The following is a 16,598-nucleotide window of genomic DNA, read 5'->3' as shown; positions in this document are numbered from 1 at the left end:
TTTGACTTCTCCAGTGCATTCAACACCATCTGCCCCGCTCTACTGGGGGAGAAGCTGACAGAGATGCAGGTGGATGCTTTCCTGGTGTCATGGATTCTTGATTACCTGACTGGCAGACCACAGTACGTGTGCTTGCAACACTGTCTGTCCAACAGAGTGATCAGCAGCACTGGGGCTCCACAGGCGACTGTCTTGTCTCCCTTTCCCTTCACCATTTACACCTCTGACTTCAACTACTGCAGAGTCTTGTCATCTTCAGAAGTTTTCTGATGACTCTGCCATAGTTGGATGCATCAGCAAGGGAGATGAGGCTGAGTACAGGGCTACGGTAGGAAACTTTGTCACATGGTGTGAGCAGAATTATCTGCAGCTTAATGTGAAGAAGACTAAGGAGCTGGTGGTAGACCTGAGGAGAGCTAAGGCACCGGTGACCCCTGTTTCCATCCAGGGGGCAGTGTGGACATGGTGGAGGATACAAATACCTGGGGATACGAATGGACAATAAACTGGACTGGTCAAAGAACACTGAGGCTGTCTATGAGAAGGGTCAGAGCCGTCTCTATTTCCTGAGGAGACTGAAGTCCTTTAACATCTGCCAGACGATGCTGAGGATGTTCTACGAGTCTGTGGTGGCTAGTGCGATCATGTTTGCTGTTGTGTGCTGGGGCAGCAGGCTGAGGGTAGCAGACACCAACAAAATCAACAACCTCATTCGTAAGGCCAGTGATGTTGTGGGGATGGAATTGGACTCTCTGACGGCGGTGTCTGAGAAGAGGATGCTGTCCAAGTTGCATGCCATCTTGGTCAATGTCTCCCATCCACTACATAATGCACTGGTTGGGCACAGGAGTACGTTCAGCCAGAGACTCATTCCTCCGAGATGCAATACAGAGCATCATAGGCAGTCATTCCTGCCTGTGGCCATCAAACTTTACAACTCCTTCCTTGGAGGATCAGACACCCAGAGGGAATAGGCTGGTCCTGAACTTATTTCCTGGCATAATTTACATATCACTATTTAATTATTTATGATTTTATTACTATTTAATTATTTATGGTGCAACTGTAACGAAAACCAATTTCCCCTGGGATCAATAAAGTATGACTATGACTATGAGGGGAGACCACATTTTGGTTCTCAGTCACCTTTGTTTCCTATCTCTGGACATCTGAGATAGTGTTCCCTGTCCAACAGAGCTGGAGTGAGTTGGGCAATGCAATGCTCCTGGTCTCCTGTAGTTATTCTCGATCTTTTTGAGCCCAATTGCATTTGTGTGACAGATGTATTGCATCTTGTTTCTCAAAACTATGTTGTACTAGCCTATTTCCTTCCTTCACATTGCTGGTTCTTTACTTCCCCATTGCCATTCCTTTCTTTTTGACATATTTTTCACTCAACTTGCCCATGAACGTTCATCTGTTTGTAGCTTTATTTTTTTTATTAATTATCATCAGAACACTACACTTTGCTTTTCATAGACATTTTACTGTAATTTCCTAAAAGTCACCAGTACCAACGCATTTGCTATAAGGTGCATAAACAACTGACAACAATAAACAAGATCCAGTCCTGACGCAGGATTTCAAACAAAAATGTCGACATTCCCTTTTTCTCCCCCAGATGCTGTTCCAATTCTTCCAGCGGGTCGCTTGCTACGACAAACCGCAGCCGCCGAGTAACTGAAACGAAAGTAGAAAAGGCTGGTAATACTCAGCACGTCGGGCAGCAACTGTGGAGGGATACATTTTCTGTGGAAAGACGTGGAGATCTCAGAGGCTCGCCGCCGCCGTATTCACTGAAGTGACAATAGAGGGGCAGCCCCACGGGCCACATATGCGCACAGAGGATTTAGGATGAATTTGCAGGCAGCGACTGCCCCACAGCCCTCGGACTAGCTGCCATCGGCCTCGGCCGGGCCTGACTGGCGCACGGGAAGAATGACGTAATGTAACCCACCCGACCCTCTCGCAGTCACTTCCGGCGCCGCCATTTTCTCATTCTCTAATGTGAACCGAGTGCAGGTTACAGCGGGGGTAGGGAGAAGCCCGTTAATCGGCGCTGGTGGAATTGACGCGGAGCGGAGGGAGCCATTAGATAGCGCGGAACATGTCGGACTTCGACAGCAATCCCTTCGCGGATCCAGAATTCAACAATCCTTTCAAGGTAAGTGACGCCGCATTTTGCCGCTGTCATGTGAAAATATTGTTTGTCGGCGGCCAGTGCAGGGGTGCTGAGGTGACAGCGGGACCGAGTGGGTCTTCGGAGAAGGGGGAACCGAAGGAGGAAGGAAGATCTTGGGCGAGAGGATGCGCCGGTGTCTTGAGGTTGGTGGAGAGGAAAGAATGTTTGGTGGGGGTGAGAGGTGGATCGGGTGAGGAATGGTGGGGGGGGTGTAAGAGTCCCTCCATTTTGAGGGGGGGGAGGGAGCGCTATGTAGAATGGGGGGCGTGGTGTCAGCGAATGAATTATGATATCCCTGTCTCCGCCACTGACATCTTGCAGCGACCGAGTTGTCTGTTGGGGTTTTTAAATATGTCAACCCCGATGCGGGTGTTCGCCGTGTCGAGCTCGACCGTCGCCCACGGAGGACGAAGTGATCGTCGCAGACGCCTCGCTCCAAGGGTTTCCCATTTGTTTTTGCGGGCACTCCTGTTCCCGGAGGTGCAGAATGCTGAGAAACAGGCTATGAATTATAGTGCGTGTTTATAATGCTCTTTTAATGTACTTAGACGTCACGAGGCTCCAAAGAAGAGCGGTGTCAAAGAAAATTTGACACCAAGTCATTTGGCAACAGTGGTGAACATAAGCCAGTACGGTGCACCACTTCTGAAAGTTGCTGACTTTAAAGTTGCAATGCGACCAAACTGTATAAGAAATTAACGTTCTTTTCTCTGCTAAGTAAGGGAAAAACTAGGTTTTATTTTTAAAAGGTGTGTGTGTGCACTGATTTTCATGCAATTCCTAGAATGGTCCAAAGGATCTTACAGCCACCGCAAAACTTTTGAAGATAGCTTATAATTTAGACCAGTTGTAGACAGGTGGAGTACAAGGTTGAAAACATGACGTTATCTGCTTCAGCAGAACAAAGGAGCAGATATTCTGAGAATTTTCAAAGGTGAGAAATTTTGGAGAAACAATGATGTCCAAAGTTACCTGGAAGTCATTGTTACTTCAAGCTACCATGTAGGTGCAAAAGTCAGAGAATATTGGCCTTTTGTAGCAAAAAGATTTAAATGTAAGAATAAAGATGCCCATAAAATATGAAAACATGCTCTATAGCACACCAACTCTATGCCAGTTATCAAGTACAAATTTACACTAGTTCCTTGTTAACTTCCCTACACTTTTATAAACATTTTGCCACTTGCCAGCATACTGGGAGTAATTTACAGTGGCCAGTTAATTTGCCAGCAATCTGAAGAATGTGGAGAAAACCAAAGGCATTGCAAAGCAATGTGAAACTTCACTCAGCACCAGACATCAGGCATGAATCTTGGTCACTAAGGCAGCATCTCTACTAACTATACTAATGTGCTGCTCAATCTTACAATATGCATATGGCCTCTTCAAGCTGCAATCTGGAATGTTGCTCTGCTTGTTTATAGAAATAAATTATGTACAATGATTGCTGCAAAGATGCACACAATGTTCCTGCAATGATCAGTCATACAAAAAGAGATTTTGTAGGCCAGACTTCTGTTGTCTTTTGTTTAGAAGTAAGAGATGAGCTCCCTAAGACAAAATGCTTAGAGGGTTTGACAGGACAGAAATGGTGAGGGAATAGATGGGTATCGACTCCATCTCAAAATAAGAGTTTGGGCTGATGGTGCATTTATTTTTAATAATTCATGAAGTGATGAATCTTTGGAATTCATTACCCAAATAGGTTGTTTAGGGCTCAGTTATTGATTGCATTCAAAACAGACTGCCAGATTTCTGGGTATTATGAATATAAGGGCAGGAAACCAGCCATGATCTTGATGATGTACAAGATCAGCCATGATCTTGTTGACTGGTATAACTGACCTGGAAGGCCAAATAGCCTATTTTGCTCTTAGTGGTCAGTTTGTCCACAGCAAGTGATGTATACAAAGTAGTTCTGTAATGTCAAGATAATTAGTTTTGGAGCCATTTATTAAAAGGTAGCATGGTGATCTTAGTCAAGTTGAGAACAGACAGGATCTCATTTTAAAGTCTTGTACAAATCCCTGGAATAGTAATTTTCAGGAGGCACCAAGTATTCTAGGAGCTTTATGAAGCTGTAACAATGTATTTTTGTTGAAAAGTACACCTAAGTGGAAAATAAACAAGCATTCTTGACATTGGCTGCCTGGCCTTGAGGCTGCCAGCTGTCCCCAGGAATCTACAGAGTAGTAAGTGTTTCTTGACATTATCAGTTTATCTTTGCCAGGCACACATTTTATGGGGTGGGAACAAATAAATGACTTTCATTCAGAAATGTTGGGCTCTCTGTTTTGGTCACCAATTCTGATAAGAGCCTACCAAGAAAGACCAATTCGATGATTGTGCATTGTTCTCCTTTCACTAAGATGCTCTGCCTTCAGTGTTTGGCTGAAGAAATTTTCAGGATATCAGTGAAACAGTGGAGGGGGAAGAAAAACAAGGCATCAGTCAACATTAGCTGTTTTATTTCCCTCCATAGATTCTGCCTGATCTGCTGAGTTCCTCCGGCATTTTGTGTATTGCTCAAGATTTCCAGCATTTGCAGAATCTTTTGTTTGTAAAAAATGAGAAAATGCATGGGTGAAGTGTGTTAAACAGCTTGGTGGGTATTGTTAGTGTGCATTTGAAAACTGACAGTTTTCTTGGTATTTATTTTCCCCTTGAATGGACATTAGGTAAATGAGAAATAAGCTAAGAAAAGATCGGTTGAGAGATTAGAGAAAGGTTGTGTGACTCGGTGGCTTATTGAAATGTATAACATTTTATTCTTGGATACACAACAGCCAGAAAGCTGGCTAAATGTTTTGGGAGTGACATTGAGGCTGATTATTGATTTATTGTTTTGAACATTCCACTTTCTTTCCCCTCCCCCACCCTTTATATTGTTGTAAAGAGTCAGATCATTTAAAAGGTACTTGCACACTGAAGAGGGCCATTCAGCCCATTGTGTCAAGTGTCAGCATCAGCTGGGACATTTCCAATGTATTCCTGCCTTCCAGTAATTGAATTATCATTCCATAGTTTTCTGCTTCTTAATCATACGTCCACACACCTGTATAGACGTAAGATACAGGAGCAGAGTTAGGCCATTTGGCCCATTGAGTCTGCTCTGCCATTTCATCATGGCTGATCCATTTCTCTGTCAGCCCCAATCTCCTGCCTTCTCCCCATATCCCTTCATGCCCTGCCTAATCAAGAATCTGTCAACTTCTGCCTTAAATATACCCAGTGACTTACTTTCTTTCTTTTTAAACCTTTTTATTGAATAAGTATACAAAGGGTAAACCATAAAGGCACTAATACACTGTTAGAAATTACAGGAGATATTAATACAGAAGAAAAAATTGATACAAACAGTGCAATTTAAACATAAAATAATATGGTAAAATAATAGTATACTAATTTTTATATATATATATATATATATATATATATATATATATAAATAGAGAAAAGGAAAAAACCCCCAAAAAAAACCCACCGTGCAACTAAACTAAAAGCAAAGCAATGGGCTAACTTGGAAACAGGTAAGAACTTAAAATCACGTCCTCAAACCCGACGTCCATTAAAAAGTTAAAAAAAGGCAAGAAGGGAATATAAATATGGAACAAAAGAGAAAAAAAAATTACATTAAATGAAAATATTGAATAAAAGATCTCCAGGTCGGTTCAAATTTAAGTGAGGAATCATAAAGATTACTTCTAATTTTCTCCAAATTTAAGCATAATATCGTCTGGGAAAACCAAAAAAAGGTAGTTGGAGCATTAGGCTCTTTACAATGTTGTAAGATGCATCTTTTCGCCATTAAAGTAAGAAATGCAATCATTCTACGGGCTGAAGGGGAAAGATTACTGGAAATTTTAGGTAATCCAAAGATAGCAGTAATAGGATGAGGAGAGGTATCTATATTCAATACCTTTGAGATAATATTAAAAATGTCTCTCCAAAAAGTTTCCAGAGTAGGACAAGACCAAAACATATGAGTTAAAGAGACTATCTGCCCCGGACATCTATCACAAAAAGGATTAATATGAGAATAAAAACGAGCTAATTTATCTTTGGACATATGTGCTCTATGAACAACTTTAAATTGAATTAGGGAATGTTTAGCACAGATAGAGGAAGTATTAACTAATTGTAAAATCTGCCCCCAGTCATCCATGGAAATAAATAGAACCCAATTCTTGTTCCCAATCTGACCTAATCTTATCAAATGGAGCTTTCCTAAGTTTCATAATAATATTATAAATAATAGCCGTTGCACCTTTCTGACATGGATTAAGGTTAATTATAATATCTAAAATATAGGAGGGAGCATTGGAAAGGAAGAAAGTATAGTACTTAGGAAATTTCTAACTTGAAGATATCTAAAAAAATGTATTCTTGGTAAATTATATTTATTAGATAATTGTTCAAAAGACATAAGGGAACCATCTAAAAATAAATCCAAAAACCGTGAAATACCCTTAGTCTTCCAAATTTGAAACGCACGATCCGTGAAAGAGGGAGGAAAAAATGTTACCTAAAATAGGGATCGCTAGCCCAAATTGGTTGAGATCAAAAAATTTTCTGAATTGAAACCAAATACGCAAGGTATATTTAACTATCGGGTTAGAGACCAGTTTGAGGCGTTTCAAATCAAAAGGAAGAGAGGAACCTAAAATAGAGCCAAGTGCATAGCCCTGAGCAGATTGTAATTCCAATACTACCCATTTAGGAATGGATAGTGTATCTTGGTCAAGTAACCAAAATTTCATATGTCGAATATTAATTGCCCAATAATAGAATCTAAAGTTAGGTAATGCTAGACCTCCATCTCTCTTGGCTTTCTGTAAATGTATTTTACCCAATCTCGGGTTTTTATTTTGCCAAATAAATGAAGAAATTTTAGAGTCAACTTTATCAAAAAAAGATTTTGGAACAAAAATCGGTAATGCCTGAAATATATATAAAAATTTTGGCAGAATAAACATCTTAACTGCAATTAATATGACCAATCAAAGTTAAATATAATGGAAACCATTTAGATGAAAGTTGAGTAATATGATCAATTAAGGGTAAAAAATTAGTCTTAAATAAATCTTTGTATTTACAAGTAATTTTAATCCCAAGATATGAGAAATAATTATTAATCAATTTACCCAGTGACTTGCAACAAATTACACAGGTTCCCCACTCTCTGGCTAAGGAAATTTCTCATCTCTATTCTAAATGCAGAGCCCTCTATTCTAAGGCTGTGCTCTCTAGTCTTGGGCATTCCCACCATAGGAAACATCCTTTGCGCATCCACATTATCGAGGCCTTTCAACATTTGATAGATTCAGTGATTCCCCGCTCATCCTTCTTAATTCCAGTAAGTACAGGCCTAGTGCCATCAAATAGATGGTAGTGCTCCTGTGTCTGCTACTGCCATGTCATTTGATGGTAGAGGTTGTGGATTTGAGAGTGCTGTTGGAGTAGTGTAGATGCATTTTGTTACTGTTACCATGCATTACTGGTGGAGGGAATGGCCCATCAAGTGAGTTGATTTTTTTTAAAGTGGTGTAAACATTAAGTTCTTAGAGCACTCATTTAGCCAATTTAATCTATTCTTGAGCTGTGTGTCTGAGATAGTAGAGGAACTTTGGGTAGCCTTGTCTCTTGATACCCAAGTATTTGACCCACTCTTGTCGCCGGTGTATTTTTGTGGATGGTCCACTGAGCTTCTCATTGATGGTGACTCATGGTACTGATGAAGGACAATTTGATATTCAGTGGCATTATCATCACCATGGTTGGATGGATATATTCTTCAAAATAGTCATTGACTGGCACTTAGGCACAGATGTCATTTGCCACTTTGAGCTTTGCTTAAATGTTGCCTGGGGTTTAACATGTAGCGATATACATTGATGCTTATGCTGAGCAATTGCCAATGGAATTGAGCATTGTGTAGTTATCAGCAAATACTCTTCTGCATGGCTTGCATGAATTGTGGTGACTTTTTGGATTATATCATTGTCTGAGTGAGCGACTGCCAGGGTGTCTACATGGTCAACTGCATTTCTCACTGATTAGAGCGCTAAGGAGGATTGAAGCATCAAGGTGACCGAGTGTTCAGCACCATCTACCAGTCTTCTCCTCACTGTTGCTGGAAGAAGGTATTGGAGTGTGATGGTCTCTCTCTCTCCCTCGATGCTGTTGGAAGATGGTCCCAAAGTTCTGGGTCTGCAGTTTAAGGATTGGACTAGAATACTGAGCAAGAAGGGAGGAAGGCAGAAGAAAGAAAATTATGGGCCGGTTAGCCTGACCTCAGTGGTTGTGAAGACATTAGAGTTGATTGTCAAGGATGGTTTTTCCAGGGTATTTGGAGGCACGATAAAATAGGCCAAAGTCTGCATAGTTTCCTTAAGGGAAAATCTTACCTGAATTCTGTTGAAATTGTTCAAGGAAGTAACATACAGGATTGACAGAGTCAATGGATGTTGTTTACTTAGATTTTCAGAAGGCCTTCAACAATTCACTGCACATGAGGCTACTTAACAAGGTAAGAGCCCATATTACAGGAAAGATACTAGCATGAGGATTGGTTAATTGGCAAGAGGCAAAGAGTGGGAATAAAGGGAGCCTTTTCTGGTTGGCTGTTGCCGATTAGTGGTGTTATGCAGGGGTTGGTATTAGGACCGCTCCTTTTTACATGATATATTAATGATTTGGATGACAAAATTGATGGACTTGTGGCCAAGTTTGTGGATGATGGAAAGATAGGTGGAGGGGCAAGTAATGTTGAGGAAGGAAGGAGGCTGTAGAAAGATTCAGCCACATTAGGAGAGTGGGCAAAGAAGTGGCAGATGGAATAGTATCAGGAAGTGTATGGTCATGTGCTTTTCTAAAAGGAATAAAAGTATTTAGTATTTTCAAAACAGAGAAAATTTTACAAATCCATGGTGTAATTGGACTTGGGAGTCCTCATGCAGGATTCTCTAAAGGTTAACTTGCAGGTTGAGTTGGTGTTGAGGAAGGCAAATGCAATGTTAGCATTCATTTTGAGAAGACTAGAATATAAAAGCAAGGATTTAATGCTGAGGCTTTATAAGGCACTGGTGAGGTCTCCCTGGATGGTAACCAGTGGTATTCCACAGGGACCTGTTCTGGGACTCCTCCTCTTTGTGAAATTTTTTTTATAAATGACCTGGATGAGGAAGTAGAAGGGTGGGTTAGTAAGTTTGCTGATGACACAGAAGTTCGGGGTGTTGTGGATTGCCTGGAGGATTGTCAGATGGTACAGAGGGACATTGATAGGATGCGGAACTGGGCTGAGAAGTGGCAGATGGAGTTCAACCTAGATAAGTGTGAAGTGATACATTTCAGTAGGTCAAATTTGAAGACAGAATATAATATTAATGGTAAGACTCTTGGCAGTGTGGAGGATCAGCAAGATCTTGGGTCCTTGTCCATAGGACACTCAAAGCTGCTGCGTAGGTTGACAATGTTGCTAAGAAGTTGTATGGTGTGATGGCCTTCATCAACTGTGGGATTGAGTTCAAGAGCCATGAGGTAATGCTAAAGCTATATAAGAACTTAGTTAGACCCTACTTGGAGCACTGTGTTCAGTTCTGGGTCACCTCATTACAGGAAAGATGTGGATTCTATAGAGAGAGTGCAGAGGTGATTTACAAGGATGTGGCCTGGATTAGAGAGCATGCCTTATGAGAATAGGTTGAGTGAATTTGGCCTTTTCTCCTTGGAGCGATGGAGGATGAGAGATGACCTGACAGAGGTATACAGGATGATGAGAGGCATTGATCGTGTGGATAGCCAGAGGCTTTTTCCAGGGCTGAAATGGCTAACATGAGGGGGCATAGTTTTAAGGTGCTTCAAAGTAGGTACAAGGGGGATGTCAGAGGGAAGTTTTTCCACACAGAGAGTGGTGGGTGCATGGAGTGCATTGCCAGCGACACTGGTAAAGGCAGATACAATAGGGTCTTTTAAAAGACTCAGGGAGAGGTACACGGAGCTTAGGAAAATGGAGGGCTATGCGGTAGGGAAATTCTAGGCAGTTTCTAGAATAGGTTACATAGTCAGCACAACATTGTGGGCCGTTGGACTTGTAATGTGCTGTAGATTTTTATGGTCTGTAGACTATTGTGAGCAGTCTTTCAGCCTCTTATCTAAGAAAGGATGTGCTGACATTGAATGGGGTTCAGAGGAGGTTCACGAAAATAATTCCAGGAATGAAAGGGTTATAACACAAGGAGTGTTTGATGGCTCTGGGTCTTCTTTAGTATTGGGGAGGGGGGGATGGGGGAGAGAAATCTCATTGAAACCTAACAAATGTTGAAAGGTGTAGATAGATGTGAAGAGGGTTTTTCCTATAGCGGGAGAGTCTGAAAGCAGAGGGCACAGCCTCAGAATAGAGGGATGATCATTTAGAATACAGTTGAGAATGAATTTCCTTACCCAAGAGTGGTGAATCTGTGGAATTCGTTGCCACAAGCAGTTGTAGATGCCAGGTGATTGGGTGTATTTAAGGCTGAGGTTGATAGGTTCTTGATTAATCAAAGCTTGAAAGGTCACGGGTAGAAAGCAGGAGAATGGTGTTGATAGGGAAAATGGATCAGCCATGATGAAATCTTGGAGTAGACGCAACTGTCCAAATGACCTAGTTTTGCTCCTATGTCTTATGGTTTTATGGTTATCTAACCTAACCACAAATTTGCTAATATTTATTCTCAGTCACTCCCCTTGGCTAGTCCCTGTTTTGTGGTTTTGTTACTCCTATTTGCATCAGAAAAATCTCAGATCATTATTGCATTGTTCTTCATCCAATTACCATATTTGCTGCTGAACACTAGTTTCTGAGTCTTTCCATGTAAAAGTTCCTGCCCAATTCAGCGGCTAGAATCTCTCACCAGTCTTTATTACCCTAGACACTGGCAAATGAGCTTCAAATTGACTGCAAGATTACCAAAAGCAGAATGAGGAAGGCCTTGGAAGGGGTTGGATTTTGAAATAATAAAAAGACTACATAGTTTTCAGTAGCAAAGTTCAAAATTTATTATCAAAGTACACGTATGTCACCATATACAGCCCTGAGATTCATTTTCTTGCAGGCAATCACAGTAAATACATGAAACGCAGTAGTTTTCAATGAAAGACACAGACGAGCCGAAGCAAAAGTGAAGTGATGGCTCAAATGATGTCCAAAATTAAGTCTTTGTGACGTCAGCTTCTGCTAATGTCTGGTTCTGTTTCAAGTAGTTGCTGAGAAGACAGCTGGTTTCAATTGACTAAATAGCTGGAAACTTGTGATGGGGACTGATGCCAATAGCTGCAGTGCTTTAGTTGATGGAAATTTGTATTCATTCAGTGTTGCAAGTCTGACAGGTATTTAGCAATTGATATGGCAGATGCTTCCAAATGGATGTAGCTGCAGTAAAAGTGAGTGCCATCACTTACTATCTATTAATGCCCAATATTAGCCATTCCTTACTCGCTGTTTACTTTTAAAAAATATAGCTACCTATTAAACAATAGCCATCCCATAACTCATACTTCAATGATTTATTACCATCACTGTTGTTGTGTGAATGAAATCACCGGAGAGAGTTACTGGTAGATACAAAGCAGCTTCTTTATTTGACAAAACGAGATACAGCAGGCATCATATGGAGACGCTTTCAGTGGAAAGGTCTGCTGGCCCAACGTGGGGCTCGATATTTATTTGCTAAACACAAAGGACAATTCCATATTTACAAAGTATAGACAATGCTTTCTTTTGAAGCTACATACTGGGCTTTTAGGAATGCATTATTCCAAACTGAATCCACAATACATTGTCAAGGAACAGAAGACTGGTAGCCAAAGCCATTTACTAAATGTAAATGACCTAAACCCAAAAATCACTCCAACAATCACTTCCCTCAAGGCTTTTAACTACCTGTTCATCAATTATCTTTAGGCACAGTGATCACAGTACTAGATCCAAACTGGTCCTGTTCCCTCATTGGTTCCTACCACAGGCTAATCTTAAAGAAATATATTGTACATCTCATAAATTCTCCACATGATTTATTAACGACCTGGATGTGGGGGTAGATGGGTGGGTTGGCAAGTTTGCAAACGACACAAAGGTTGGTGGTGTTGTATATAGTGTAGAGGATTGTCAAAGATTGCAGAGAGACATTGATAGGATGCAGAAGTGGGCTGAGAAGTGGCAGCTGGAGTTCAACCCGGAGAAGTGTGAGGTGGTACACTTTGGAAGGACAAACTCCAAGGCAGAGTACAAAGTAAATGGCAGGGTACTTGGTAGTGTGGAGGAGCAGAGGGATCTGGGGGTACATGTCCACAGATCCCTGAAAGTTGCCTCACAGGTGGATAGGGTAGTTAAGAAAGCTTATGGGGTGTTAGCTTTCATAAGTCGAGGGATAGAGTTTAAGAGTCGCGATGTAATGATGCAGCTCTGTAAAACTCTGGTTAGGCCACACTTGGAGTACTGTGTCCAGTTCTGGTCACCTCACTATTGGAAGGATGTGGAAGCATTGGAAAGGGTACAGAGGAGATTTACCAGGATGCTGCCTGGTTTAGAAAGTATGCATTATGATCAGAGATTAAGGGAGCTAGGTCTTTACTCTTTGGAGAGGAGGAGGATGAGAGGAGACATGATAGAGGTGTACAAGATAATCAGAGGAATAGATAGAGTGGATAGCCAGCGCCTCTTCCCCAGGGCATCACTGCTCAATACAAGAGGACATGGCTTTAAGGTAAGGGGTAGGAAGTTCAAGGGGGATATTAGAGGAAGGTTTTTTACTCAGAGAGTGGTTGGTGCGTGGAATGCACTGCTTGAGTCAGTGGTGGAGGCAGATACACTCGTGAAGATTAAGGGACTACTAGACAGGTATATGGAGGAATTTAAGGTGGGGGCCTATATGGGAGGCAGGGTTTGAGGGTGGGTGCAACATTGTGGGCTGAAGGGCCTGTACTGTGCTGTACTATTCTGTGTTCTATGATTATTGTTTACTTAATTTGCCTGGCCTATATGTAGATTGTGGAAATTATCAATTGATACAGCTGTCTCAATTTTGTTAATTCATACAATGGCCTGCATTACTATTAGTGTTTGTGACTCCATTTAATATTTTCCTTCCCTATTCTGTTTTGGTTCCACCCAAACCTGATTCTATTGCTAAAATCTTTCCTTCGGCCATACCCCCAATCTTAAACATCAGGACTACCCTGCCTCCTTTATCATTTTGCCTATTTTCTGAAAATAAAGTATCCTGGAAGATTTAAATTCCAGGCTTGGTAACATTACAAACACATTTCTACAGTGGCTATTAGATCACACAGGCATGGATAGCCAAATGGCTGACAGGCAGGAGGCAGCAAGTGGGAATAAAAGGGGCCTTTTCCGGTTGGCTACCAGTGACTAGTGGTGTTCCTCAGGGGTCGGTATTGGGACTGCTACTTTTCACATTGTTTGTCAGTGATTTAGATGATGGAATTGATGGCTTTGTGGCAAAGTTTGCAGATGATAGAAAGATAGGTGGAGGGGTAGGTAGTGCCGAGGAAGCAATGTGATTACAACAGGACTTAGACAAATTAGAAGAATGGGGAAAAATGACAGGTGGAATACAGTGTTGGGAAATGTATGGTGATGCATTTTGGTAAAAGGAACAATAGTGTGGACTATTATCCAAGTGGGGAGAAAGTTGAAACATTAGAGGGACTTGGGAGTCCTCATGCAAGACTCCCAGAAGGTTAATTTACGGGTTGAGTCTGTGGTAAAGAAGGTTAATGTAATGTTGGCATTTATTTCAAGGGGAACCAAATATAAAAGCAAGGAGGTGATGCTTAGCATTTATAAGACATTAGTCAGGCGGCAAGGAGTATTGCCAACAGTTTTGGGGCCCCATATCTCAGAAAGGATATGTCGTTGGGGAGAGTCCAGAGGAGGTTCACAAGGATGATTCCAGGAATGAAGGGGTTAACGTATGAGAAGCATTTGACAGCTTTGAGCCTGTACTCACTGGAATATGGAAAAATGTGGGGGGATCTCATTAAAACTTACCAAATGTTGAAAGGACTAGATAGGGTGGATGTGGTGGGGGCATCCAGAACTAGAGGGCACAGCCTCAAAATTGAGGGGCGACCCTTTAGAACAGACATAAGGAGGTTTTTTTTAGCCAGAGAGTAGTGAATTTGTGGAATGCTCTGCCACAGACTGCAGTGGAGGCCAAATCTGTGCGTATATTTAAGGTGGAAGTTGATCATTTCCTGATCAGTCAGGGAATCAAAGGATATGGTGAAAAGGCTGGTATATGGAGTTGAGTGGGATCCGGGATCAGCCATGATGAAATGGTGGAGCAGACTTGATGGACTGAATGGCCTAATTCAGCTCCTATGTCTTATGGTCTTACTTGTGCGATTAATTTGCTTCTTTAATTTAGAAACATAGAAAATAGGTGTAGGAGTAGGCCATTCGGCCCTTCGAGCCTGTACCGCCATTCAGTATGATCATGGCTGATCATCCAACTCAGAACCCTGTACCAGCCTTCCCTCCATACCCCCGATCCCTTTAGCCACAAGGGCCATATCTAACTCCCTCTTAAATATAGCCAATGAACTGGCCTCAACTGTTTCCTGTGGCAGAGAATTCCACAGATTCACCACTGTCTGTGTGAAGAAGTTTTTCCTAATCTCGGTCCTAAAAGGCTTCACCTTTATCCTCAAACTGTGACCCCTCGTTCTGGACTTCCCCAACATCGGGAACAATCTTCCTGCATCTAGCCTGTCCAATCCCTTTAGGATTTTATACGTTTCAATCAGATCCCCCCTCAATCTTCTAAATTCCAACGAGTATAAGCCTAGTTCATCCAGTCTTTCATCATATGAAAGTCCTGCCATCCCAGGAATCAATCTGGTGAACCTTCTTTGTACTCCCTCTATGGCAAGGATGTCTTTCCTCAGATTAGGGGACCAAAACTGCACACAATACTCCAGGTGTGGTCTCACCAAGGCCTTGTACAACTGCAGTAGTACCTCCCTGCTCCTGTACTCGAATCCTCTTGCTATAAATGCCAGCATACCATTCGCCTTTTTCACCGTCTGCTGTACCTGCGTGCCCACTTTCAATGACTGGTGTATAATGACACCCAGGTCTCGTTGCACCTCCCCTTTTCCTAATCTGCCACCATTCAGATAATAATCTGTTTTCCTGTTTTTGCCACCAAAGTGGATAACTTCACATTTATCCACATTAAATTGCATCTGCCGTGAATTTGCCCACTCACCTAACCTATCCAAGTCACCCTGCATCCTCTTAGCATCCTCCTCACAGCTAACACTGCCACCCAGCTTCGTGTCATCTGCAAACTTCGAGATGCTGCATTTAATTCCTTCATCCAAGTCATTAATATATATTGTAAACAACTGGGGTCCTAGCACTGAGCCTTGCGGTACCCCACTAGTCACTGCCTGCCATTCTGAAAAGGTCCCGTTTATTCCCACTCTTTGCTTCCTGTCTGCTAACCAATTCTCTATCCACATCAATACCTTACCCCCAATACCGTGTGCTTTAAGTTTGCACACTAATCTCCTGTGTGGGACCTTGTCAAAAGCCTTTTGAAAATCCAAATATACCACATCCACTGGTTCTCCCCTATCCACTCTACTAGTTACATCCTCAAAAAATTCTATGAGATTCGTCAGACATGATTTTCCTTTCACAAATCCATGCTGACTTTGTCTGATGATTTCACCACTTTCCAAATGTGCTGTTATCACATCTTTGATAACTGACTCTAGCAGTTTCCCCACCACCGATGTTAGGCTAACCGGTCTATATTTCCCTGGTTTCTCTCTCCTTTTTTAAAAAGTGGGGTTACATTAGCCACACTCCAATCCTCAGGAACTAGTCCAGAATCTGAAGAGTTTTGAAAAATTATCACTAATGCATCGACTATTTCTTGGGCTACTTCCTTGAGCACTCTGGGATGCAGACCATCTGGCCCTAGGGATTTATCTGCCTTTAATCCCTTCAATTTACCTAACACCACTTCCCTACTAACATGTATTTCCCTCAGTTCCTCCATCTCACTGGACCCTCTGTCCCCTACTATTTCCAGAAGATTATTTATGTCCTCCTTCGTGAAGACAGAACCAAAGTAATTATTCAATTGGTCTGCCATGTCCTTGCTCCCCATAATCAATTTACTTGTTTCCGTCTGTAGGGGACCTACATTTGTCTTAACCAATCTTTTTCTTTTCACATATCTATAAAAGCTTTTACAGTCAGTTTTTATGTTCCCTGCCAGTTTTCTCTCATAATCTTTTTTCCCCTTCCTAATTAAGCCCTTTGTCCTCCTCTGCTGAACTCTGAATTTCTCCCATTGAAAACTGGTGTATTTTCTCTGTGACATGGATATGAGACAAA

The 16,598-nt window shown here is 41.8% G+C and overlaps 1 protein-coding gene across 1 annotated transcript in view; it reads left to right on the top strand.

The window, feature by feature from the left end:
* Positions 1-1,972: 1,972 nt before the first annotated feature.
* scamp1 (secretory carrier membrane protein 1) overlaps positions 1,973-16,598 on the top strand; it is a 44,709-nt gene continuing 30,083 nt past the window's right edge. The window contains exon 1 of the mRNA XM_072257852.1: positions 1,973-2,164. Within this exon, the coding sequence (XP_072113953.1) occupies positions 2,108-2,164 (57 nt within the window). The 5' untranslated portion in view covers positions 1,973-2,107. The remainder of the gene's footprint in view (positions 2,165-16,598) is intronic.

This window comes from Mobula birostris, chromosome 5 (assembly GCF_030028105.1).
Source record: "Mobula birostris isolate sMobBir1 chromosome 5, sMobBir1.hap1, whole genome shotgun sequence".
Taxonomy (NCBI): domain Eukaryota; kingdom Metazoa; phylum Chordata; class Chondrichthyes; order Myliobatiformes; family Myliobatidae; genus Mobula; species Mobula birostris.
The sequence above is the reverse complement of the archived record's forward strand: the minus strand, read 5'-3'. Positions and strand labels throughout refer to the sequence as shown.